Source organism: Myotis nattereri, assembly GCF_964212035.1.
Source record: "Myotis nattereri genome assembly, chromosome: 3".
Lineage (NCBI taxonomy): Eukaryota > Metazoa > Chordata > Mammalia > Chiroptera > Vespertilionidae > Myotis > Myotis nattereri.
In genome coordinates, this window is record NC_138077.1 from 32,726,236 (window position 1) to 32,752,488 (window position 26,253).

The 26,253-nt window shown below is 38.6% G+C and overlaps 1 protein-coding gene across 1 annotated transcript in view; it reads left to right on the forward strand.

Moving 5' to 3' along the window:
- FNDC3B (fibronectin type III domain containing 3B) overlaps positions 1-26,253 on the forward strand; it is a 332,113-nt gene that overhangs the window by 83,023 nt on the left and 222,837 nt on the right. Inside the window, exon 3 of the mRNA XM_081085667.1 lies at positions 8,609-8,684. Coding sequence (XP_080941793.1) covers positions 8,609-8,684 — 76 coding nt within the window. The remainder of the gene's footprint in view (positions 1-8,608; positions 8,685-26,253) is intronic.

Here is a 26,253-nt window from a genome sequence, read left to right on the forward strand (position 1 = left end):
TTGAGAAAATACCTGGTTTGAAAGATAATGTGTATTACCTACCAGAGCTGGGACTCAACTGTAGTCTTTCTTTTTTGTTTTATTTTTTTTAATTAAATTTATTAAGGTGTGATCTTTCTGATTTACTCCTCTCACTGTGTATCTTGGGCATCTTAGTTGACTTTTAAGAAATGAATTGAAACTGAAATGAGATGAGATTGAAATTCTAGCACATCTGAATTCTGAACACATTATACCATGTATTTGCTTGTGTAATTGTTCTTTTGCTTATTTAATTGAGGTCTCCCAGTCCCATTTTAAGTGTTACTCCCAACTATAACTTTTCCTGATTTCTTCATATTTTCTTCAGTTTCCATAGCACTTACTAGCAAATAATCATATTTTATGACAGTTAATTGTATTTTCTACTGTTGAACCAACACACAAATGGGTAGGATTTCATCTTTCTCATCTTAGAATTATCAATGCTTAATAAAGTGCCTGGTACATAGTAACTACTCAGCAAATCTTCATTGAATAATCAAGGGTTCAATAATTGCATTAAGTATTGATTTAAATAAGCTTAATAATCAATGTAAAGTCAAGGCCTGAATAAGTGATAACATACTCTGCAATGGCATGAAGTGGGAAATATTTCTCCCTCTTCTGCAAAATCCTTTCAAATTCCTAGAATATTACATAGTTGTATTTACTTCTGGTTTGACATTTCTGAGCACAAAATAACAGACAGTATTAGTATTAATTTTAAGTAATATAAAGTATAATAATTAGAATTGTTAATTCTAGAATATTTAATGACAAAGTATAAGGAACTGATTTTCTGTTATAAGGATGAGAACATTCTTCATGGGCACATTATTGATTGATTATGTGTTGAGGGGTAGAACAGTGTTAAATGGATAAAGTGGCCAACATTGAAATGAGTTTTAAAAAATAGAAGAATATTGGAATATAGGCAGTTAAATATGTTTCTTCACTGGCCTTGAGATTCTGACAGAGCTGTTTGCTTAGGCTCAGTGCACAGCTTTCCAGAGTTGTGTGGCATTAATTAAGCACATCAGCATGGATTGTGTTGCTCTGTCTCAGCAGTCAAAACCAGACCTGAGGTAGCTGTATCTAAATGGAAAGAGACATTCTAGATTCAGTGTGCAAAGCACATTCAGGGGAGGGCTGATTAGGTGAAACGTAGCCCAAGCTGTTGATTCCTTATTAGTGTGGCCAGAGCCCAGTTTGGGAACATGGCGCACATGAATGGAATTGTGGGTTAGAAAGGGCTTGTACCTTACTTGATGGACAATTTTTACAAGAATTCACCCTGAAATGGTGATGACAGGAACCAAAATTTGTTCTCAGTGGGCATAATTTTTTGCTGTTGTTAATCCTCACCCAAGGGGAGATTATATATATATATATATATTAGCAAGAGTGGAAGGGGGAGAGAAAAAAACAAAGGAGGAAGGGGAGAGAAACATCGTGAGAGAAACGCATCAATTGGTTGCTTCCAAAATTCTGGATGGACCTGCATCCCAGGTACTCACCCTTGACTGGGAATCAAACCTTCAACCCATGGATCTGCAGGCCTATTCTCTAACCACTGGGCCATGTCGCCAGGGTGTGAACATAATTTTTAAAGGAAGAGGAATTACATTTTTTGGGTGTTCAACAAATGTGAATAATGTATTTAATAGAATAAAAGTTAAAATATTTAAACATAATGGTGCTTCAAATGTGTAAGGATATTTGGTAGCTGTTAGCCAGGGGAAAACTACACTTAAGCTTACATGGAGTTTTGGTCTTTTATATTCTTGGCTTTATCTTGAAAGTCCTGTAGTTGAAACTTTAGACTCTGGCATTTGTGGTTCCCTTAAAAGAGGCTTTTAACCTAGTTTTGGTCATCTATATTACATTTTGCATTTTTTCCATTTAAGTTAATGCTATATTTTTATTCTTAGCAAACAGCAGCTCTTTTTGTAATCTAATCTCTTTATTCTAGGCAGTATACAATTAAAGGGGGTAGAAACGTACAATTTTTACAAGATGCCATTGTATTTTCTTTATAGCTCTTACTACTATCTGTAAATGTTTTATTTTTATTTAAATGATCCCTTCCACCCCTACCCCATGCAAGTTGCATTTATCAGCTTGAGTTGTGCAGAACTTTGTATTTTCTAAGGTTCTATTCTCAATGCTTAGAGGAATGCTAGACCCATTCTGGCACTCATTAATATTTGCTCAATTAAGACCATGATGTAGTAATTCTTTTAAGGACACTTATTTCATGAAATGTAGTTATTGAACTCTTTGAGTGTATATATTTTCAGCAGGCAATGGTGTAATTTCAGTGTAGAAAAATGTCCTCTTTGGTTCATCTGATTGCTTTGTCTTTGGTTTACCTACTAATGCATTCCTGCATTTTTGGTTACTGACAGGTGACTTTTGGGAGGCATGGAAACTACAGATTCAATCTTCTGGGGAGTCATCTCTTATTTTCTTATGCCTCCTATTGGGTCATGAGAAATGGCATCTAGTGATGGTGATAATCAAGTGGTTGGCTCATTGTTTCTTCTAAGGATTCTGAGGGAATTCAAGGACTCAACAATGACTTTATGAGAATAAATCCTGCCCAATATAAAAACAACTGTTTGTTGTTGTGGGATTCCTTACCACTTACCTCCCATAGTGGGAGTGAGGGGCTCTGGCTCGGAGTGAGCCTGGATTTCCTAGAAGAGGACGTCCTCAGACTTTGGCGGCATGCCTCTGACCCGTTGCATGCTTGTTCTCCTTCTAGCTGTTTATTAAAGTATCTTCATAGAGAATGGACTCTGTGAAGCCTGCCCCCATCAGAGGGGGAAGCTGTGTGTAGAAGAGAAGAGCATGCATTTTGGTCAGACAAGGCTGGAGTCCAGGGCCCGCTCAGTCATTTTGTTACTTATTCTCTTTAAGCCTCACTTTCCCCATCTGTAAAATCTGGTTAGTAATACCTTCCTGGAAGACCATACAGGTTCATAATTAATAGCTATTTATAATCATTGTAGGAAAAACACCTATTAGGAGTTGATAAGTAGGCTGCATCATGCTGACTTAATTTGAGAGATGAAATGATCTGTTGATGGGGACAACTTTTGCACCTTCCATTCTTTGAGGAAATCAGAGTATTGGAAGTTTTGGAGCACTGGAGTACTTTTGCTTCTTGCTTTAAACAGAATGAGTCCTAAAGCCCAGGAAGAAACAAAACAAGACCATTTATCCTGTGAGTGGTGTTGACCAAGGAAGGGTGTTACATGCCATGCATTTCCTTGTGCCTTGACCCAATGTATAAGTACCTTTGGAGGCTTCCTGGTCTTGTGTGTTGTTTTTCTGCCAGCTGTGGATTCAGGCTTCAAGTAGTTTAAGTGAGCAGGTGAGGCAACCAGTATTTTCCCATTATCTTCCAGTACTTTTCTATTTTACCCGTTCACATTTTAAATCTTGGGACATTTTCTTTGTGTCATGTTATTACCACAAAGATAATTGCTTGCCATCTGAAGCTTCTTTTCTTGATTTGGAGAAAAAAAGAGAAAACAAATGATGTGTCTCTTGAGGCCACTGTGGTCTGTGACATAGAGGCCAGGGACTAGGGTATCAAAGGTGTGTATTGTTAGGTGGTTTGGGTCCCTTAGGGCCTGGGTTGAGCTCTCCAGGATTTCTCTGGAGCTTCAGAATGGGGGTGGGGGGGGGGTGGGGGTGGAGGGTGGGAGGGTTGGGAGGGGAGAGAGAAAGAGAGAGAGAGAGAACAAAAAGGTGCTACTATTCCTCTCATGTAGTCAAAGATCACCTCTTAAAAGTTATTGGATGTTCTTGGATAGAATCTTTCCATAAGTGGAATTCTGCAGTTTTTAGGTTGTATCACTTTTTCCACTAAAGGTATTTGTTGGGTGATCCTAAGTGTTTCCTCCACGTGTGAAGTGTTCGTTTATACATGAAACAGTTGAGAGTAAAACAGGCCTCACAGAGTTTGGCAAGTTGCAAAAAGCTCCAAAAGTGAAATGCTATCTCCTCTCCTATCATAGTTTGTATCTCAATTATGTGGATACTAGAGGCCAGTGCACAAAATTCGTGCAAGAGTAGGCCTTCCTTCCCCTGGCTGCCGGGCACCCAGGCTTCCCTCCGGCACCCAGGACCTGGGCCTCCCTCTGCGGGGTGATCATGGGGTGATGGCCGGGCCCCCGACCAATCGCATCACAACTGCCTTGGCTGGCCTGGTGCCAGTGGGTGTCATAGCGTGGTCCCGGTTGGTCATCCCAATGGTCCTTCCACTGTTCGCCTGTTCGGTCGATTTGCATATTACGCTATTACTATTATATAGGATTGGATCTAACTTTTAAGAATGCTGAAAATGTAACATTTCATCTTTGGTCAGTCAGTACTATTGTCCCAGCAGAAGGTTTTGTGATGGCCACATAGATGACAGTGCTTATTTAGTCAGGTGGCTGGTAATTTTTATTTGAGGCATAAATTGATCTTCTGGTTAATCAAATTTAAATTACAAAAGACGTTTTCCTTTTTCTCTTCTATTGAGTAAGAAACAGATTTAGACTTACTTTAAAAAAAAAATCTGCACTCGAGAATATGTTTATTGATGTGTGTGTGTGTGAGAGAGAGAGACAGAAGTAGAGAGAGAGAGAGAGAAAGAAAGAGAGAGAAACATTGATGTGCGACTGACTGGGACCAAACTGCAACCTAGGTATGTGCCCTAACCTGGGACTGAACCTTTAGGTTTACAGGATGACGTCCAACCAACTGAGCCTCCTGGCCAGGGCAGATTCAGACTGACTTTTAAGGAAAGATCTGTTAAACCTGTTTCAGTTGTCTTGCTGGTTAAAGCTTTTCCAGGATGCTGTGTTTAGCCTTTTGCTCAATTTTATTAATCCTACCTCTTACTTTGCTGTTTCTTTAGACTTTGGAAACATGGCCACTTATTTTTCATTAAGCCTGGATAAACTGCCTTAGGTTATTTCGGCTGCTTGGTTCATGTAGCACTAAGAGATTTGAAACAGATCCAGTGAAGCAATAGTGACCTGAAGTATGCTCTTAATAATTTGGTTAACATGGTTCTATTTTAACATCTATGGGGCAAAAATCTATCAGTGGTTAAAATTGTCTTTTTTTCTTTTACTTCTGACAAGACACAGAACACAGCATGAATTGTTTTAATGCTGATGTTGGAAAAGCAGAAAATGCTTAGTGAGTAGATAAAAAATGATGAGGTTTGGACAGTGATGTTATGCTTCACATTCTGTATTTAAAAGAACTTGTAACAGTTATGTCTGCTTTGTGGTGAGAAAGAAGGAGGGAGTGAGGAAGAGAAGGGGGCGGGGAGCGGGGAGAGGCAGAGACAGAGAGACACAGAGAGACTGGCTTGTATGATGTAGAAGGTTAAGTACCAGGGAGCCTGCCAGGGTGTGACTCATGCTCCTCAAGGCTTGGTGATGCAAGGCTTTCTGCCGCCTTCTCATTCATGTCTGTTGTCAGGGACAGATCATTGGGCTGGTGTGTGTCAAATTTTTATTTTTATCTCTCCTTTATTGACAGTGAAAACAACAAGGAGGTCAGTCTGCCACAGCAAAGCAAAATGCTTTCATTTAAAATATCTCGGTGCCAAATGAATACGGTTTGTTCAAATAATGACTTTGGCTCTTACTAAGAAAAATTGATATTGGGACACAGGAGATTTGCCTGGTTTCTGAGGTAACTTGGTAGATTATAATCTGGTTGCTATAGCAACCCAGCAGCAGGGAAAATTACAGGAAGGATAACATTTGAAAGGAGGTATTTTATTTAGTAGGATGCTTAAAAGCCCTTTACCTATCATCTTTCTCCCTGAAGAAGTGGGATGGGGGTCTAGAATTGGCCTCAACAGAAGCAAGAGGGGAAGACATAAATGACTTTCGGTGGCTGGATGCACCTTTGAATGTGGTCTGGTGTCAGCGACCGCTAAGGAACCATTATAGACACTTTTTATGCAATATGATAAGCAGATGATGTGACAGAATCTGGAACCTCATACCCCAATTCAGCAATCCCTTTTTGTGCCTGGGACTTTTGATAATACTGGTGAATTGAACTTTTAGAACCAGCATTCAGGACTAGTCTGACATATGAATTTGCGATTGTCAAACAATATCTGGGACATAGTCTTAGTGTCAGTGATTTTTTTTCCCCCAACTAATTAATTTTACAGACATATGTTATAGGCATCTTTCTAAAGGTATAAACACCAAGCATGTGGTTTCTGCTCTATTACAGTGATGTTAGAATTTGCCCGTGGACTTTTGAAAAGACATGGATTATTTCCTTATTGGAGTATTGTTTCATTCCATTGTAGTTATGTTCAATGTTTATATAAAAATAAAAAATCACAAATGTCTTCATGTTAGGAATGACTTTAAAAAGCTCACTTTCAAGGAATTCTTACCATTAGCAACAGCATGGATGGAACTGAAGAGCATTATGCTAAGCGAAATAAGCCAGTCAGAGAAAGATAAATATCACATGATCTCACTCATTTGTGGAATATAATGAACAACATAAACTGATGAACAAAAATAGAACCAGAGTCATAGAAGCACCGAACAGACTGTCTAACCTATGAGGGAAGGCAAGGGGTGAGGGGGTAAGAGATCAACCAAAGGACTTGTATGCATGCATATGAGCATAACCAATGGACATAACGGGGGGGGGGGGGGGAGAGGGGGGCATGTGCTGGGGAGTGGAGGCAGCTGGGGAGAGGTCAGTGGGGGAAAAAGGAGACTTATGTAATACTTTAAACAATAAAGAATTTAAATTAAAAATAAATAAATAAAGCTCAGTAAAATCGCACACACAAAAAAATAAAATAAAAAGCTCACTTTCAAGAAAGCAATTGAAATGTTAGTCATTCTGTAGACACCAAGGGATTTCCTTTTGAGTTCTTAAAATGGCTCAATGTGCTTACATTGGTGAGAGTTTTGAATATTTAGGACTGAAAGATTATTGATCTGTATCAATATGGTACAGGAAAAATAGATCATCTTGAAATAACTGTTATAATTCAAGGTAATGAGAAGCACCTGTGGGATTGGGCCTAAACCGACAGTCAGACATCCCTCTCGCAATCTGGGACCGCTGGCTCCTAACCACTCACCTACCTGCCTGATAGCCCCTAACTGCCTTTGCATGACTGCCTGATTGCCCCTAACCCCTCTGCTTGCCTGCTTGATTGCCCCTAACCCCTCTGCCTGCCTGCTTGATTGCCCCTAACTGCCTCTGCCCGCCTGTCTGATCGCCCCTAACTGCCCTCCCCTGCCAGCCTGATCTCGCCCCTAACTGCCTCTGCCTCCCTGATCGCCAGGGTCCGGGGTGCAGGTGAATGGGATTCCTGGCTGGCAGGCTGCTGACAGCAAGCTATCCAACAGCAGATTCTGCGAGGAATGGCCCATCCTAGAACAATTATAAATTCTAGGAGGAGAGGTGGAGTTTTGTTTTCTTTTCTTTTGTTTTAGAACGTATTATTGGGGACCTGACCTTTCCTGAGCGTCGGATGCCATTTCTTAGGCTCATACAGATGAGTAGGTGTTAGTTGGGGGAAGAGTAAGGTGGGTAGTGGGCAGAGATTAAGGAGTACAGGAATAGCATTACAGACAGGGGGAACAGTAAGCTGATGGTTTCAAGGCAGAGAAGAGCAAGGCTTGCTCCAAGGACTAAGATGAATGACACTGACATCTTTCCAGTTTCTAGAAATATATAGTAATTATTTTATTAGTGTCAACCTTGCACATGATTTTTAACCACAGTTTTCAGGCATGGGTTATGTCCTTTAATTTGTATTTACATAGTATAAATTAGTGACCTTTTCTCTTTTTATCTAAAGAGGAACTACATTAGATTAGAACTAAAACTTTGAGGCTCTTGAAAACATATTTTGCCTTTGCCATGCATGGTTCAGTCTTCTGGAAGTTGTCTTCTAATATTAAATATTTATGTTCATATGACCAAAACACTGACATTTAGGTAATGGATTTAAAAATCTGAGTGTTTGGTGGGAACTACTTGTAATATTTATTTATTTATTTTGTACTGTTCATTATTATTTCCAGATCCTATACACAGATGCTTTTTCCAAACTTTTTTTTAGTAAATTGCTTTCTGTTGTTACAAAATAAAATCATATACCCCATGTTAGTAATAGACACATGGGAATATTATGCAACAGTTTTAGGTCAGAACCTCACTTCTCTGTGCAATTTTCCTTCATAAGTATGGTTTCTGGTCTTTTAATTTTTTAATTGCCGTTTCTGAATTAGTGAAAGAATAAGAAGAATTGTGTGAGAGGAAACCGTATCTTAAAATTGAGATTTTGAGTCACATAGCATCATAAGCAACACTGGAGAATTCACTTAGCTAAATTCTAATGCATGTGCTTTAGCCCCCTCACATTTGAACCGGGTCTGAGGCATATCCTAAGTTTTGTGTTTATACAAGATTCTGTGCCACATACTTCCTGTCTAGAACATAAATTTAGGTAATAAAACTGTTAGAGAAATCCCAGATGTTCTAGTATTAAATTGAAATTAATGTGTTATTTTGGCAGGTTATTCTTGTTCAAGTTAATCCAGGTGAGACTTTTACAATAAGAGCGGAGGATGGAACAATTCAGTGCATTCAAGGTAAGAGATTTTTTTTTTTTGGAAGCCTTCTAATCAAAGGAGTTTTCCTTTATTATTTTAATAACGTAGAGTGTTTCTCAGTGTCTACCTATGATTTTTCTAGAAGTAAAATTTATCTTGGAATTAAAAATTTTTTTTTTCTTTTACTTTCTGTCAAATAGGGAACCCTTTATGCTGATGTAGATGCTGATATAAAAGAGACAGAGTTAAATACCTCTAGCATTCTATTGACCTTTAAGTGCATTAATTTAACTTGGGAAAGCTTGCAGGTTTTATATATTATGGAATTTGGTAGACCTGAAAAATTTCAATTGAGAATAGGAAGTACTTTTTCAAATTAGATAAAAGTTTAAAAACTATATTGTGGTGCTATCCAAATGATGTTTTTATAGGTAATATTTCTGTTAATGACCTGTCATTTATTCATTTATTATCAGATAGATATTAACAGAGTACTCCCAAATTTGGTGGCTTAAAACAACATTTATTGTCTTACAGTTTCTGTGGGTCAGGAATTTGGGCACGGCTTAGTTGTGTCCTATGGCTCTGGACTTTCAGAATGCTAAAATTCAGGTATGGGCTAGAGCTGCAGTCATTATAAAGCATGTCTGAGGGTCAGCCTTTTTCAGGCTTGCTCAAGTGGTTATTGGCAGGATTTAGTTCTTTGCAGGGTATTGGCAGGAGGCATCCCTCAATGTTTTGCTAAGTGGCTCTCCATGGGGACACTTACATTCTTGCCGCTGGCTTCATCACAGCAGCAGGGAGAGGGCAAGAGGCAATACTAGGTTCAGCCCACTCAAGAAAGGGGTTTAGACAGGATTGACTACCAGCATGCAGGAATATTTGGGGGCCATTTAAGCTGCCCACCACCATCCACACTAAACCTCCAATAATTCATATCCCTCCCATATACAAAATACCCCCTCCCAGGATTTCCAAAGTCTTATTCCAGTAAAGCATCACTAGAGTCCAGAATCTTGTCATTGAAATAAGTTCTAAGTGTAGGTGAGGCTCCTTGGGTAGTTCTTTAATTGGGTACAGCTTGTTGGGCATTTCAGTTAATTCCTAGTTTGTGTAATACCAATGTCTCTTCCCTGTAGTTCACTTTGGAAAGAAATTACTTAGGTACTCTGATCCATAATGAATTCTGTTCTCGGAAGATCAATCCAGATCTGTATTAACCTGTAAACACTTGTGTTGAAGAGCACTGTTTGTGACGGCTGTTTTTGGTAGTGATTGGACGTATTGTATATTGACATATAATTGAGTTCATTACTAGGTTATTGATTGGACTGGATTCTGATCATAGGGCTTATTTTTATTTATTAAAAATATTTTAAATTGATTTTTAGAGACAGGGGAAAGGAAAGGGAGAGAGAGAAACTCATGTGAGAGCAAAACATCAGCTGGCTGCCACCTGCATGCCTCTGGGCATGTGCCCTGACTGGGAATTAAACTGGCACCCTTTTGGTGCACTGGACAATGCCCAACCCACTGATCCTAGGGCTTGTTTTTAATACCCGGACTTGCTTATCATTATATTAATAAATGAGGGGAAATGCCCTTTGTTTGGTTTTCTATAATGAATTACATGGAAAAGGTTGATTTTTCTATTGCTTTCCATACTAGTGCATGCTGCTTTGTAAGTTCACTACTTGTTTTTGTACCTATATGAATACAAATTTAGGAAATTCGTTTTGGAGAAATGAGTGTATTTTTAAGATTCAAGCCTAATGATTTTTAATTGCATTTAATTTGAAGTGACTTAACCATTCTGTCAGCAATTTTTGCTGATTCCATTTCTCTGACCATTGTGTCCCTGAAATTCATCTGTGGTGTACTAAACCAGCAGTCGCCAACCTTTCGGACCTCACGGATCACCAGTGAGTGGTCCGCGGACCACTGGTTGGCGACAGCTGTTCTAAACCATTTCAAACCAAGCCTATTTGTTTTATTGACAAAGAAACTTCAGATCAGAGGGACAGAAGAGAGGAAATGAATATTTTAAAATAGTGGGGGATATAGAATCTTCTGTCTCCTTATAGTACTCTAAGTCACACCAGTTGAAAAGTCACTTCACCTGTTAGAATGAAGCTGATGTTTACGGTTCAGTAAGAAAGCAGTTGAGCCTCTGGGCATGGTATCATTGGAGCCTCCTGAATTGGCAGCTAAACTGTGTCCCTCTACAACTGAGTGTTTGTAACAGAATCTATAAAAGCAAATTGCTGAATAGATCAACATCTATAAAGTCCACACTTTCATGCCACCTGCTTTTACTTCGTGATGTCTGAGGAGTGTGCATGTGTGTATGTGTGTGTGTATGTGTGTGTATTCGTCTACTTAGCCTCTCCCCCACTTTTTATGTGAGTCCATGTCAGTAACTGGTATACTCTGTAGGGAATGTTGCAAGTGTGTTTCTCTGTTCACAGTGGGAGCTTTGTACTTATTCATGATGATACGTGGAGATAAGTGACACTAACACCCCTTCCAGTGATTTCAAAAATGCCTTTGACTAAAGCCATTTATCTTTGGCTTCCCCAGCCTTCCTATTCTTTGTTCTCTTCTGAAAACGCCATGCTATGGTTATCTTCATTTGGGGCATGGTGGTACCTGGGCCAATTAATTGAAATGACACAGGACAGGATGAGAGGGACTAGGACCTGGAATCACATGGTTTGTCAGGGCTCGAGAAGCACTGGGGAAACAGGATGAACTGCAGCATCTGGAACTTTGAGTCCAGACCCATTGATGGCCTCTAATGCACAACTGGTGGTCACTCAGCACCCTGCCCCCGAAAGCCTTCATTTGACTAACTGCCCTGTGAGTTAGTGAGCCCTTGACTCCAGGAGGGTAGGGCATAACAACACAGAATTTGGGAATAGACAGTATATTTTCAAATTCTAACACAAGTGATGCTATCCTGTCACTGTGATTAACGTCCCTATCATTGTTAATATTTATTCAGCTCTCATGCTATGCTATGTATTTACTCATCTAATGGGTTGATAGGTACACATAAGGCCTGTAGCAGTTAATTCATACAACTAGAGTCACATAGCTGGAAAGAGGCAGTGTCGAGCTTTCATCTCTGGTATGCCTTACTCTCGAGTTTGAGATCTTTATTGCTCAGTACATGGAAGAATGAACTCAAATAGTAGGTCTCCTTGGGCATATGACAGGAGCAAGGGGGGGTTCCTGTTCCTGGAATAACAGGATTCTGGGCAGGATACCAGGATGGGTACTGATGGCCAGGATGAGATAGAGATGGTTTGAAGAGCAAAAGTGGATGGTGAAGACTGGGTCTTTATCAGAGTAAGAGCAGGCGGTGTGATACTGGGAGCACTGATTTAGAACTCCTTAAATCATTTCTGCCCCAAGTCAGGATTGGACCCAGAGTTGGGATGGGCTGAGCGTTCAGGTGGGGCTTCCAGCTGCTGGAAGAGAAGGGGTGCAATGGGAGAGGACTAGTACATTGGGAGGCAGTCTTCTCTGGCCTGCCTTTAAAAAAAACCTATTAGGAAAAGATTGGAAATCCATTTATATTGTCATGGAAATTCCTGAAAGAAGTTTACTAGAGATTAAAGTTAAGAAAGCAAAGCTCTACTGATGCTCTTTCCACACCAGCCAGCAGGTGGGGAAGTGGTTTTTGGTGGTGGTGGTGGGGCAGTTGGTGGTGGTGGCCTTCCTGGAAATTTTGAAGTCATACCTATTGTTTAAGCCATGGTTGAAACTGTCAGCTTGAGAACTTTGCTATTTCAACACTAGTCAGCAGGTTCGGGATTGATGGTGGAGAGATTAGGGTTAGGGAATGGACTTGGTTGGGGGCCTTCCTGGAAACTTTGAAATTACGGGTATAATGTTAACCCCTTTTGCTTGTAGTTGAGTTTGTTACCCTAATAATCTTTTCTATAGGACATTTATGGCATCACAAGAAAGACCTAAGAAGCTCGTTGTGATTGTCATGAAAAAGCAGTCTGGAAATTCAAAGCAAATCAATATAAAAAAATAGTTACTCTGGGGAAAAACAAGATTTTGTTTTTATGGGAATGTCCTTGGTGATAATGAAGGAAGAAAAACACAGGAAACATACGATATGCTGTGAAAGCAGATTCATTCTAATGGACTATTTCTCAATATTTTCCATGAAACATGAATCATAGGTCTTGAAGGGGCCACAAAAGGTCATAGTTTATGCTCACTGGGAGGCTGCGTTCTACCTATGGCATCCTAGACAAAGAGCTGATTGTTAGGGGAAAAAAGAATCTTAGCAATCAATATGAATTCTTGCCTTTGCTTAAAGTCAGGAATTAATAGTGGGCAGCTGCAGGTCTCTCCCATTCTTTTCATATCCTTGTCTGGGCTGAGGTGTTGGCAGTGCAGCTTTCCTTCCTGCCCACACATGCCATCTTTTTATCTGGGCCATTTCTCTGTTCTCTGTAAAACCTTTCAGCCAAAACAAATACAATACTTCCTTTAAGGCTCTAGTCTGTCTCTTCCAGGAGCCCTCCTGGACCACTGCGTTTCATCCTGACCTTTCTCTGCATTTCTGGGGGAGCAGGTAGAGGTAGCCCTGCATAAAACAGTCTGGCTCTATGTGCAGACCTTTTCTTAGCCCTTGAATTAGACTATGAACTCAGTTGTGACAGGAAACAGCACCCTCCACCTTATCCCCCAGCACGCAGCCTGATGATAATTACTGACTAGACCCTTGACTGGCTGGCTCTGGCATCACATCAAGTGTGATGATTTTTCTTTTAAATTTTATTATTGTCCTGAACCTTAAAGATGCCTGGTTAGGTGCTTTTGTCTCTCTAGAAGAATTTTCTAATTCAGTTACATTGATAATTGAAACTAATCTGTTTTCTATAGAGAAATATGCTTAGAGTCTAAAGAACTTTAGTATTGATCCTATAATAATACTATAATTTTCATTTGTGTTATAAGACTGTTGCATACAAATTGTGAGCCTGAAGAAAATAGGTGAATGTCCTGTGACTCTGTAAAACAGATTAAAAAGTAAGATGTTTGGGAATTACCATTTTTCTAATAAAGAATATTATTTAAAGATAGTTACTAATGTTTTTGCCCACAATAATTATGCATCTTTTACGAAGACCATTTACTCTTCTGACTTGTGTATAGTAGGCTGAGACCTCAAAACGATGGGAGAATGTATTGTGGGGGAAGCGCGAGGAGACCCCTTCTCTGAGATGGCTGTAACTTAGAAGCCATTAGAATGTGAAACTTTTTCTCTCTTCTGCTTATTCTCCTTAAGCCTTCTTCAGCTCTGCATCTCATTCTCCCCCTGGCCCAGTGAGTGTGGGAACCATATCACTGATGAACACCATGCTCTGCTCGGGGCTCTGTGAATGACCCCATTGAGAGCAGTTCCACATTACTGAATCTCCTTGTTTGTATCCCACCTCACCTCCTTGTATGATTCAGCATCCAGACTGCCACAGGGACCTTAATGTTGCTTTTTTCCTCTCTCATTTTGTACTTTAAGTGCATTTATTAGACTTGTTTGACACATTAAAACACCAACCTGTCATTCTTTCTAATAATTTCATGACAGGTCCTAGGGAACGCTCCCTGTCTCTTGCTTTTTGTTTATTGAGAAACTAGAGGCCTGATGCACGAAATTCGTGCCAGGGGCTCAGCCCTCTCAGCTGCAGCTTCGTCTGGAAGGTTGTCTGGAAGGTCGTTTGGCTGTCTGGTCTAATTAGCATATTACAGTTTTAGTATTATAGATGACATGAGTGGTGTCATAGCTAGGGGTTACAAGCAAAGCAAAGCTTCTATATGGTCTGTTCCTTTAAAGCAGACTCTGCATATTAATGACAAATTTCTGTTTTACTGGCTTAAAACCAGGAAAAGAGGACCTATTGCAAATGCAGTCTTTCTTCTAAGGTTGATTGAACCCTTGCCTTGGCTAAATTTACAGTTTTTGCATCAAAAATATTGGGGTGGTTTGAAAGTGAAATTACTGTAGTATAAATGTCTTAAATCCTTCTTAATCTTTGCAGACTTTCATTACATTGAACATGTAATTGATTGTTATTTGACTAATTATTTGTAGAAATATTAGTGGAAATATTATTCCTATTACAAGGTTAGGATTTTGAGAGCTTCTTTTTTCATATAAGAAACTGCTTTGAAAATCCATTTCTTTTGCATTTGGAGGGAGTTTGTGAGGGATTGCTAATTTGAAATGTTATTGTGAACAGTTTGGCCTTACTTGAAAAATCACTTAGAATTGAAAATACAAGTCTTTCCCCCAAGCTATCTCCAGTGTCCAGCTTACCTTTTCCTGATCGATTCAAAGCTGTATTTGGTGAGAGTTAGTGAAGCACTAACCTGAGAGAGTCTGAGTTTCTAGGAGCATCTGAATTACTCTACCAACTTGCCAGCTCATTTGATAACTCTTATATGTTAGTTAGCTTTAGGGTAAATTAGCCGAGCGCGCGCGCACGTGTGTGTGTGTGTGTGTGTGTGTGTGTGTGTGTGTGTGTTATTGATGAAAAATCATTTTCAGCGTTTTGGAGTATACATGACCGTTGAAATGTTTGGGGGTTCCATTTTGGTCACTATGTTTTGGCTTTCCTTTCATACATGACATGCACAGTCATTTGTTGCAAATAGACATTCTGCATGCTGACCTGATAGGCCCCTTTCAAACACAGCTTGCTGCTGTGTAACTGGAATTTTATCAGCAGGGTGGTCTCCATAAGAGTTGGTAAATACTGATAGATACAGAGCAGAAGGTCCAGCTTATGGAAGGAGTGGGAGGAAAGTCTGTGATCATATATGCAGCTGTCATGATGGGATTGAGCAATGTTATGAGACTACGTAAAATTAGTGTAAACGGTGTTGCTTCCAGGAGGTGTGAAGTCCCTCTCTAGGGAGGTACCCAGTGTGTCTGCTTCTTGCTACTTTTCTCCTTCTGCCCTTCCCAGTTACCTTGGTGGTTTATATCTATTCTTACATTTACATTATTAGGACAAAAGGTTCACCCAGTATTTTATTGTCAGACTTTCTTTGGCTTTTTTCTCCAAGTAAAGTTTTGGTGATTTGATTTGTTAGAAGTTATAAAGATTATATTTTAATAGTAAAGTGCAAGTCCTCTAGTTTGCTAGCTAATGCTTAACCCTCCAGTGATGGCGAACCTTTTGAGCTCGGCGTGTCAGCATTTTGAAAAACCCTAACTTAACTCTGGTGCTGTGTCACATATAGAAATTTTTTGATATTTGCAACCATAGTAAAACAAAGATTTATATTTTTGATATTTATTTTATATATTTAAATGCCATTTAACAAAGAAAAATCAACCAAAAAAATGAGTTCATGTGTCACCTCTGACACGCGTGTCATAGGTTCGCCATCACTGTTTAGCCTGTTCCCTTGCTTAAAATGGGAATAGTTGCTAATGTCTACCCAATAAGATTGTGAGGTAATCGAGTATAAATACCATCATCATCATCATCATCATCATCATCATCATCATCTAGTAATATACATAGCTTTGCTGATTATTTTTTAAAGAGATGTCCTGATCACTTACAGGCAATGACTTGATTATCCGACTTGTGGAAATGAGTTGATTCTCTAGCCTATTCCATTGCCTATTTATAATAGGCTGACTGTTACGGGGTTGATGGTAATGACAACAGTTCACACATTTCAGATGAAGGTTTATGGGAATGTATATATTGTTAAGATATAGCATTTTGTATAAAACAATGGGTCCACTGTTCCATGCATTTAATTAAAATGGATTGTTTTTGTTTGGGTTTGGTTTTTTATAGTTGAAGCTTTATTTATTGCTTTTCTTTTGGATAAAAAACAAACTTACACACTGTGCCTGAGCAGCCATATTTAGAAAGGCCTTCAGAGGAGTACTTCTGAGTATGCTTTCTCTTCTTTAGGCCTTGCCTTTTACAATTAAACTCCATAATTTTAATTTCTATTTAATGCATTCTGCTCTTAGGCACTACTGAGGGGAGTAAGGCATATTGGTAAGATCATTATGCATCTGGGAGTGAGATTGCCTGGATTAGAAATTCCCTGCATATTAGTTGTAGATCATAAAATTAGTTACTTTACTTCTCTACATCTCAGTTTCCTTATCTACAGAATTGTAATAACAGCATAGGTCTTGAAGGGCTGCTATGCAGATTAAATTATGTATTGTGTAGAAAGCTTTTGGAACTGTGAGTCATTGTAATTATCCAATAAATAAAAACCATTATTAGATTTCAGCCATTATAGCTAGACATCTAACCACTCTTCATTTTTGTCACCTGTCCTTTTAATGCAGTGGTTCTCAACCTTGGCTGCACATTAGAATCATCTGGGAATCTTTTTAAAATCCTGATTTCTAGGCCTCATCCTCCGGAAATTCTGTTTCTTTGTTATCGGGTGAGGTCACAACATTAGTAACAAAGAAACAGAATTTTTGGAGGATGAGGCCCAGAAATCAGGCTTTTAAAAAGATTCCCAGGTGATTCTAATGTGCAGCCAAGGTTGAGAACCACTGTTTTAATGCATTTCAGGAAAGTCTATGTGAACTTGAGGTATTGGTTAGAGTGCTTTTGTTTTTTAGATGTCTTCACATTTTAGTCATATTACTTAAAGATTAATACATTTAAAAATTATGTGATGGGAATTTAGCCTCTGTAGCCTTTTACCTTTCAGGCTTTTTAAACAATGATTAAAATGTAATCTCTGAAGGTATCACTGTTTGGAGTTCCTTAAATGTCACAGCTCTTTGCATGTCAGATAATTCAGAAGAGCTAACAATGTCATGTTACCTCAGTTGCCTGCCACATTTTATTTCACAGCTCATAGTCTTTTCCTTCTTGTTTCATTCTTTCTGCATATTTTACTCTTGTTTTTACACTTCGAACTTGAAAAATTCATGTAGAAGGGTCTTGAAAGAAGTCTGTCCAGGGTTCTTCAATGGTAGGGGTCAAATCTCAGTGATCTTTGTATCCCAAATGCCTATCCAGCATCTATTTGGTGTTCAGAATAAGGGAAAGTCATTTCCTAATACACTGCTAAAAATTCATGTCAAATGGTGGGAAATTTTCTTTAGTTAACTCACAGAGGGTTTTTGTTTGTTTTAACTGCACTTAACTAGTTAAATTTGGTTACTTTTACTCTGAGTTCCTCAAATTAAGACATTGTAACTGTGCTTAAGTAGTTAAATCTGTCTATTTTTATCCTCAGTTCTTCAAATTAAGATAATACATGCATGAATGTGTTTCTAAAAACACATGCTAGCTCTGAAGAGGTCCACTATATGGGTTAGTTCCTCTTACCTATAAAAAGCATGAGGGGATGATGATTATATTTATTCATTTGTTAACTTTTTTCTTCTGTGAGGAATAGTCTGGGAACACCTTGGAAAATATTTTTTAAGGCTATTTAACAGTAAAAGATAGACCAGCTTTATATTTATCTTTTGTATTATTCACAAACATCTTAATTTTGATTACTCATTCATATTTTAATGTGTAATCAATGTTTTCATGCAGTGAAAAGTTATAGCATTTATCTATAGCAGTAAAGTTTCAGTAAAAACTGCCAAATCCAGAAATATATAGAGTACACTTTAAATTGTAAAGGAGTCTGGTTACTAAATTAAGTGGAGTTGATAGAGTACATTTTCTCTTTCTTCATCATCTGTGTAGACTGAAAGGGTGAGGGAGGTGGAAAGATAGGTCACAGGGAGGGGCAGGAAGGAGGAGAAGAAAGCTGGGAAGGGCAGTGGTGCTGGGATGTGGAAGTGGGAACAGAAATTAGAGATGTTTAGCAGATGCCGAGGCTTGCTGACTAATGGGACACACATTGAAGAGAGGGAGCAAGTAATGGGCACTAGATTAATGGTTGTAGATTTCCTTAAAACAGGTGGAATCTGGTCTTTCAGAAAAATATTTGTCCTGCAGTGTAAATCTTTGTGAGTAAACATTTTGTGCTCACTCTATCCTAATTGGACAAGCATTAGGATTAACAAAAAAGGATAAAGAAGGAAAACTTTAAAAAAATAAAACAGGACTTTTTTTTTTCTGCTTGTCAAATTGGGCGTTGTTTCCCTATGGAGAGTTTTTAATGACTTGGAAGGTGTTTTGCACACTATTTTTGAGGATGTGAAGACAGTTGGATAAAAGGGGCATATGTTGTAATATTACTTTCTGGCCCTATCTAAATATAGTGAATCCTCACTTAACATCAGGGATAGGTTCTTGAAACTGTAGCGTAAGGACTTATAACAAACCAGTTTTACCATAGGCTAATTGATATAAGCATAGTTAAGTTCTTGTGGCATTTCATTAACGTTATAACAAAGCGATACTGAGCGAAACATTTTTATTCAAGGACCTGCTCTATGAAGAGAACTGGCCTCAGAATCGCCTGCATCAGAGACTTTCATTTATGACATTATGGTTTGGGGTTCTTTGAATGTACCTGCATTTCTTCTGTGGTTTGGATGTAATTCCGTTCTCCAACTTTCCCCTCACACTTCTTTTGCAATTTGGAGAGAAAAGTTGATTCCTCGCCCCCCCCCCCCACCCCCCCCGCCAAGTCTTCAAATCTTTCTGTGGCTGGGTTAAAATGGAAGCATACCATAATTTAAATGTAACACCTTTATGGACACTTTATATATTGCAGTGTAGAGCCAGAATTAACACTGTTTTGTGGTATCATTCTGACTAGGAATTTCCACGTTTTCACCTCATTTAAAAATCTTCTAATTATTAGCTATAGTTTTTATTCTAAACTGACAAGAGGGAAGAAAAGTCTTTGGGAATAGGAGTTGGTTCATAAAAATATAAAATATAAGCATTATCCTTAGTGTTCTTTTGAGTGAATGTTAGTTTCTGTTAGAGGAATGACTAGATATATATTTATCTGCTTTATTTTGCAGTTTTGATGTAAGTGGCTACACACTCATACACCTAGCTCATGTAAATGTCAGATTAAAGTGTTTACTTGATCTTGAAGTGCCAAGTCTTTAAGAGTTGTCCAGAGTTGGATGATTTTGGGTATCCAGGACTGGATATTTTAACATAGAGTTAGTGAGTATTGAGCTAGATATAACAGTGTCAGTATATGATGCCTGCTGTATGTACCAGGATATAAGCAATGAGCACATTGGCACAGCTAGAATTTAACTTGTTTCTCCTATTGAGGAAGAACAGTCTTTGTAAGCTGTGTAATCAAACCTTCATACTTACATTGTCTTGGAGTATAAGCATGAGATAGTTACAAAATCTTAATAAAATAAAGCAGTAGCATGGTTTGTTATCCCATAAATTACATGTCAAGATCTGAGATTAATTTGGGTAACTTATTCTTAGTTAATGATCAAAATAGTTCTTATTACTATGGGTCAAGTATTTGCATCTTGAACAACATAGTTCTTGCATCATATGCTTAAGGTCAAGAACATCTCTAACATCTCGGAATTTTAAAGCTGGTTGTAATAACATAGTGGCTTGTAACTTGGGCACATCACACTTATCTGGGGAACTTTAAAAAGCTGCACAAGTTGATCTCCAGGCTAACTGATCTCCAGGCTAATTGTAGGAATTGTCAGATTGGAGGGGGTACGGCATGACCTTTGAAAAGCATCACAGGTAATTCTAATAAGCAGTGGAGACTGAGAATTTCTGGTTAACCTAACCCTCAGGAGAGCTTCAAAACTCTCATGGTGTGCTTTTCCCAGAACGTCACACTGCACAGGCTGCCCGCATACCTGTGTCTGTTCATCCAGGTTAGTTTCTTTGGAAAGTTTTGCAAAGTGCTCAAGGATATTTTATCTCCTATTCATAAACATATTAAGTAAACTCCTTGTGATAGTTGTCTTTATTGAACCTATTAATTAAAATTGCTCTTCAGTGTTTCTTACAAACTTTCATAAGCAGTAAACGGGGGTCATCTAACAAATTTGAGTTTTCTTCTTTCAGCAGAGTACAGGTTTATTTTCCCGTCATTTAGATGTAAACACAGTAGCTCATATATTGTAAACTAATAAAATTCAGAGTTGATTAGAACAGGTGAGACTGTGCGGGCAGATGGAGTTAAAAGGTAGATGAGAAAACAACCATGTTACAACTTGCTGCTTGCTGAAGCTGCTTTTAGCCCTGCTTTCACTTGACTTTATAGAAGAATTGGGCTGGGACTGTTGCTCCCCTCTTTGTTCCCTTTGTAGATCCAGCCTGGTAACTGAATGATGGAGATGCCTAGGAAACAGCTTGGTGCTTGACCCAGGTGATCCCCACGGAATGCCGGAATCAAGGGCATGACATCCATGTGTCAGACACTGACAATTCCCAGTAACTTAAGCGTGGCTCAGAATCACCTGGAGGGCTTGTTAAAACACAGATTGCTGTCCCCCTCCCATTTCTAATTCAGGTCTGGAGTGGGTGGGGCCTGAGAATTTGTAGTTATCAGAAGTTGCCAGGTGATACTGATGTCCTTGGTTCGGGGACCAAGCTTTGAGAACTGAAGTAGGAGATTGTGGGGTGAGGGGCACTTGTAAGAAAAGGGGACTTAGAGAAATGGTGCCCTTAAACAAAAGAAAAAACGCAGAATTAAGTATGGTCACAAAATGGACAAAGGGAAAAAGTCCATGTATATGCAGGAAATAAAAAGGGATAATGGTTTAAATTCTTTGTTATATGCTCAAAGATAGAATCTTTTTCTTTATCTGAAAAATTTCCCCTTTACAGTCTTTTAGTTTACATCTAATTCAATTGCCATTTTATCAGAAATTCCTTTTTCTTTTCTGTGCCTGAGTTCCCACATAATGAGAAAAAAACTATGATTGCCAAGGATATCCTAGGGATATTTTAAAGTTTAATGAATTGTATTTTGTAGTATAGAAGGGGTCACTGAATTAGGAAACATGCAAATATGAAAAATATTCTAAACAGATAAAAGAATATCATACACTGTATTCAAGTAATAAACAAGTACATTGCTCCTCCCTAGTCAGCTGGGTGATAGTAAAGAGAAAGACAAAAGGGGAGGATAAAAAGTAGGTGGGCTCCTATGGAAGTTGGCTTCACTGTGTCAGTGGTTCTCAACCTTCTGGCCCTTTAAATACAGCTCCTCATGTTGTGACCCAACCATAAAATTATTTTCGTTGCTACTTCATAACTGTAATGTTGCTACTGTTATGAATCGTAATGTAAATATCTGATATGCAGGATGGTCTTAGGCGACCCCTGTGAAAGGGTCCTTCGACTGCCAAAGGGGTCGCGACCTACAGGTTGAGAACCTCTGGGTAAAGTATTCTAAAGAAACAGGAAAGTTTTGAAGCATCAAATGGGGGAAAGGAAGTGACTTAGAATTCAAAATAGATAGGATTCTACACCAGCAAGGATCTGGAGCAGAGGAACATTGCCTTCAGAAAAGAGGAGAAGTTATCCATGAGAGGCAGTTAGGGGTAGTGAATGACTCCATAGTAACGTGGAAAACAGGAAATTTAGAAATTTGTGCCCTGTTTTAAAAATCTATTTTAAGGGTGAAATTGTTGAATTCCAGACCAATTATTAGTAATTAAATTTACAGCTCTTGAGGAATATTCTCATGTTCTCCTCTAGAATCTAGAGTCTAGATCAGTGATTCTCAACCTTCCTAATGCCGCGACCCTCCAATACAGTTTCTCATGTTGTGGTGACCCCGAACCATAAAATTATTTTCGTTGCTACTTCATAACTATAATTTTGCTACTGTAAACTATGTAATTATATATGTGTTTTTCGATGGTCTTAGGCCAGTGGTCAGCAAACTTTGGCTCACGAGCCACAGCGGCTCTTTTGCCCCTTGAGTGTGGCCACGAAGTTTCAATCGCACTGTACGTGCACGCCTGCACGTGATATTTTGTGGAAGAGCCACACTCAAGGGGCTGCAGTTTGCTGACCACTGTCTTAGGCGACCCCTGTGAAAGGGTCATTCGGCCCCCAAAGGGGTCGTGACCCACAGGTTGAGAACCGCTGGAGATGATTTCCCTTGCTGTTCTGTGAGTTTTCATTGATCATTTTAATACTCATTGCACCTGTCATGCTGGTATCAGCAATTAACATTCTTTAGAGGTGAATAGAATGTCAGCTTCCAACTCAGATGAAACTCAAGAACAACAGGTGCATTCTACCTGTTTCTTGGCTATCACCAGAGTAGTCAGAAGGCAAGTAATTAACCACAAAACAGACTTTTGAGAAAATGAGACTCTTTAGAACTTGAGCCAGAGTGCTGAAAAATAGCTCTGGGTAATGTATTTAGGAGACATAGGAAATGGCTCAACATAAAGTGCATAATAGCCTTGCTGATCTGACCTCTTTAAATTTATTTCAAGCCCGTTTCCCTGTGTCAACAAATTTTAACTGTACACCTTCCACACACCCTCTGTTTTGTGCAGTTTTTAAAAAATTGACTTAGGTTCACATCAATGGTCTTTGGACTTGAACTCATACAATACAAATCAGCTGATTATATTGTTGATTTCTCTCTTCCCTTTTGAAGGAAGAAACCTGACAAAACTTACTGGCTTCAATTAGAGGGAGAGCGTCTCCTGATAGTGGTTTAACTTCCTCTCCTTTCAATCTAGTTTCATTGACCAGGGCCTCACATTTCTCACTTCAGAATCGGAGGATTGAACCAGATCATTTCTAAAATTCTTCATGTCTCTCAATTTCTTTTTTTCTCTTGCACTTTAATTCATGAAGAGACCAGAATTTTACTTAAATAGGTTCAAGTGAGGGCAGATTTCAAGAGCTTAATTATCTAGGTTGTTTATTTGAAACTGAGATGTTAAATTATCATTTAGGGCTCTTTAGGTACTTCATTAATTTCTCTAAAATTTTATTAGCACAATTTAATCTTGAATAGTAACAAAAAAGGGAAAGAAAATTACTGATATGTGTTTTTTTCTTGTTTTAATAGTTTTTTTTGATGTGTCTGTGCAAGCCAGGTGCTTTACATTACTTGTTGTCAACCTTGGCTGCACAGCTGAGTCACCTGGGATTTGAAAAAACAACAACAATGCTTGGGTCCCTACTTTCAGAGATTTAGATGTAATTGGTACCGAGTATATTTTTAAAGATAGACTTGGCATATTTCGTTTACATTGCATTCAGTAAAATATTTGGTGGGTTTTATTTTTATGGCATCCAATATTTAGGATATTAAATTATTTGTGAATGGAAAGAAATCCTAAAAACATGAAAAGTGATACTTGCTCATCCCTGATGTACTGCCTGAGCTGAAGGATCCTGGTGTCCACCTCTTATCCATGAACAGGATAAGATTGTCTTGTTGCTTGTCTCGTCTGTAAAACAGCACACAGACTTGTCCTGTTTTTGATGCTTTCATAGGATCATTTGCTATCATTCTATTGAATCTAGTATGCCATTGATTTTTTTTGAAAAGTCATTATTTTCTACAAAAGAGAAAACACTATCAATTAAACTGACTTGCCCTGTATGTTAAGCTGCTTTCCGTTTTTAGGAGATGTTAAAATAAGGAAAAAGATGACATAGGATCAATGAAATACACTAACTTAGTTTTCAGTTTCTCTTTCAGATTTAATTAGGTCTTGAAAATTACAAATCAACTTGGGTTTTCTTTATTTGTGTTGCATAATCATTTTGTGTGTGTGCATGTCTGGGATAGCTTATTCTCTATACTTCTCAGTTTTAAAATATGACTAATTTGCTTAAACATTATCCCTTCTAAATATGCCCTGGAGGATTTATATGCAAGTCATAATCTTGTAATGCTCTTTGTTAATTTTAGCTTCTCACCAAATGTCTATGTCTCATTATGCCAAAAGGCCCATTTTTTTCTATATGTGTACGTATGCATACATATACACACATGCAGTGTGTTTGCCAATGTTGCCACTTGTGTCTGTTCTGTTATGTCTAACTCTCAAAAAAACTACATTTTGGGTTTAAAAATTTTCAAGGCTCTTCTGTTGTTCATCTGTGTGTCAGCTGTTGCACTATTATCCTATTAAAAACAACATAACCTAATTGAGCAAATTTATCAAGTGCTTCTAACACTTATATGGAAAATATTTAGTTTCCTTATTCTCTTTTACTTTTTTCTTTGTGCCTACAGTGTTAACCAAGAAATACATTACCTTTGGATCTAGACCATCTTCCCTAAATACTTCCCTTATATAATTGCTAATTTAAATTTATTCCAGATGTACACTCAGTATATAAAATTTGGTAGTTTTAATTTTTTGAGGTGCTTTTAAAGATTTATTGTAATTTATCAGGGAATTTTTTTTTCATGGATCTATGTAAAGTCTGTGCTAGGCAATTAAACTTGGTTTTCAGTAAATTAATAGGTAGATGAATCTAATATTTTCTATTTCCCCCATTAAGGAGATTCTGTTGAGAATCCACGTAAAGATTCTCAATCTCTGTCTGAAGACCAGGTTTGATAAAGTGGCTGTTCGACCAGTTGTGCTGTTGGTGTTCATTTATATGAATGGTGGAAAATGAAAAGGATTATCTTTTACATCACTGAATATTTAAGTACCTTGATTTTGTCTTGGCCTTTAGTTCCTCCTCATGGAAAAGTTCATGCAACAGCTACGTGTCATCTCCTGCCCTGTGTGTTTTTCTTCCTTCTCTGGTTTGCTCCTAATGCCTTCTTGGAAGGTACATGTTCCCGTTTGCGCTTGGGTTTGTGTGTGCTTGGGGGTAATTAACACCTTCTACCTACCTGGTAGCTCAGTGCCTCCCAGAAAGGAGCAGACAGCCTTTGCTGTGTCTGCAGTGTTGGTGTTGTGTTATTCTGTTCTCCATCCTGGGCCTGTCTCTCACTCGGACACCCTCCTTCATGTATGAGCCACTCTCCCTGTCTTCATCTCCCTTCTCTCCTGTTTCTTTTATTCATACCCTCCACAGGAAGGGATGTTTTCTTTAGGAAACCTGGCATTTGGGGAGAGAAAGATTTGATTTTTGGGCTGTCCACTTTTAAGAGTGGAGGGGGAAGTTATCAAGTTAGGAGGCTCCTGAGAAAAATCACATTTCTTCTTTATACAGGCTCCCTGGTCTACTCTTGCAGCAACTTAAGAAACACTTCCATATCCCCATGCATAGGAGCCTTACTATTTTATTGTAGCCTGTTAATCTTAATCATGTTGGTTTACATGAGAGGGATTTATTTTGGAACTTACCAAGCCAGCTACATTAAATATGGTATTGTCATTTACTGCGTGTTTCTCTGTGTGTGGGGTGATTCTTGACATGAATCCATCCTGTGAGATATCATGATGATATCTGGCATGCCTTATTTGTTTACTGTTTTTACTGTGTGTGTTTATAAGAGAAGAGACCCGTAGTGATGCCTTTGTGTGTCTGCCCCTTAGGTCAGGTTTTTTGTCCTGACTCAGTGCGGGTCAGGCTGAGATTGGTTGGTTGGATGTGCAGAATTTCCTCTGTCGGACTCAGGAGCCAGAAAGCCACGATGAAGTTTGAGTTGGCTTGTGGCAACCTTTTCCAAATATGAATTTGGATGCAGTACAGAAAGCCCTCTAAGAAAAGAA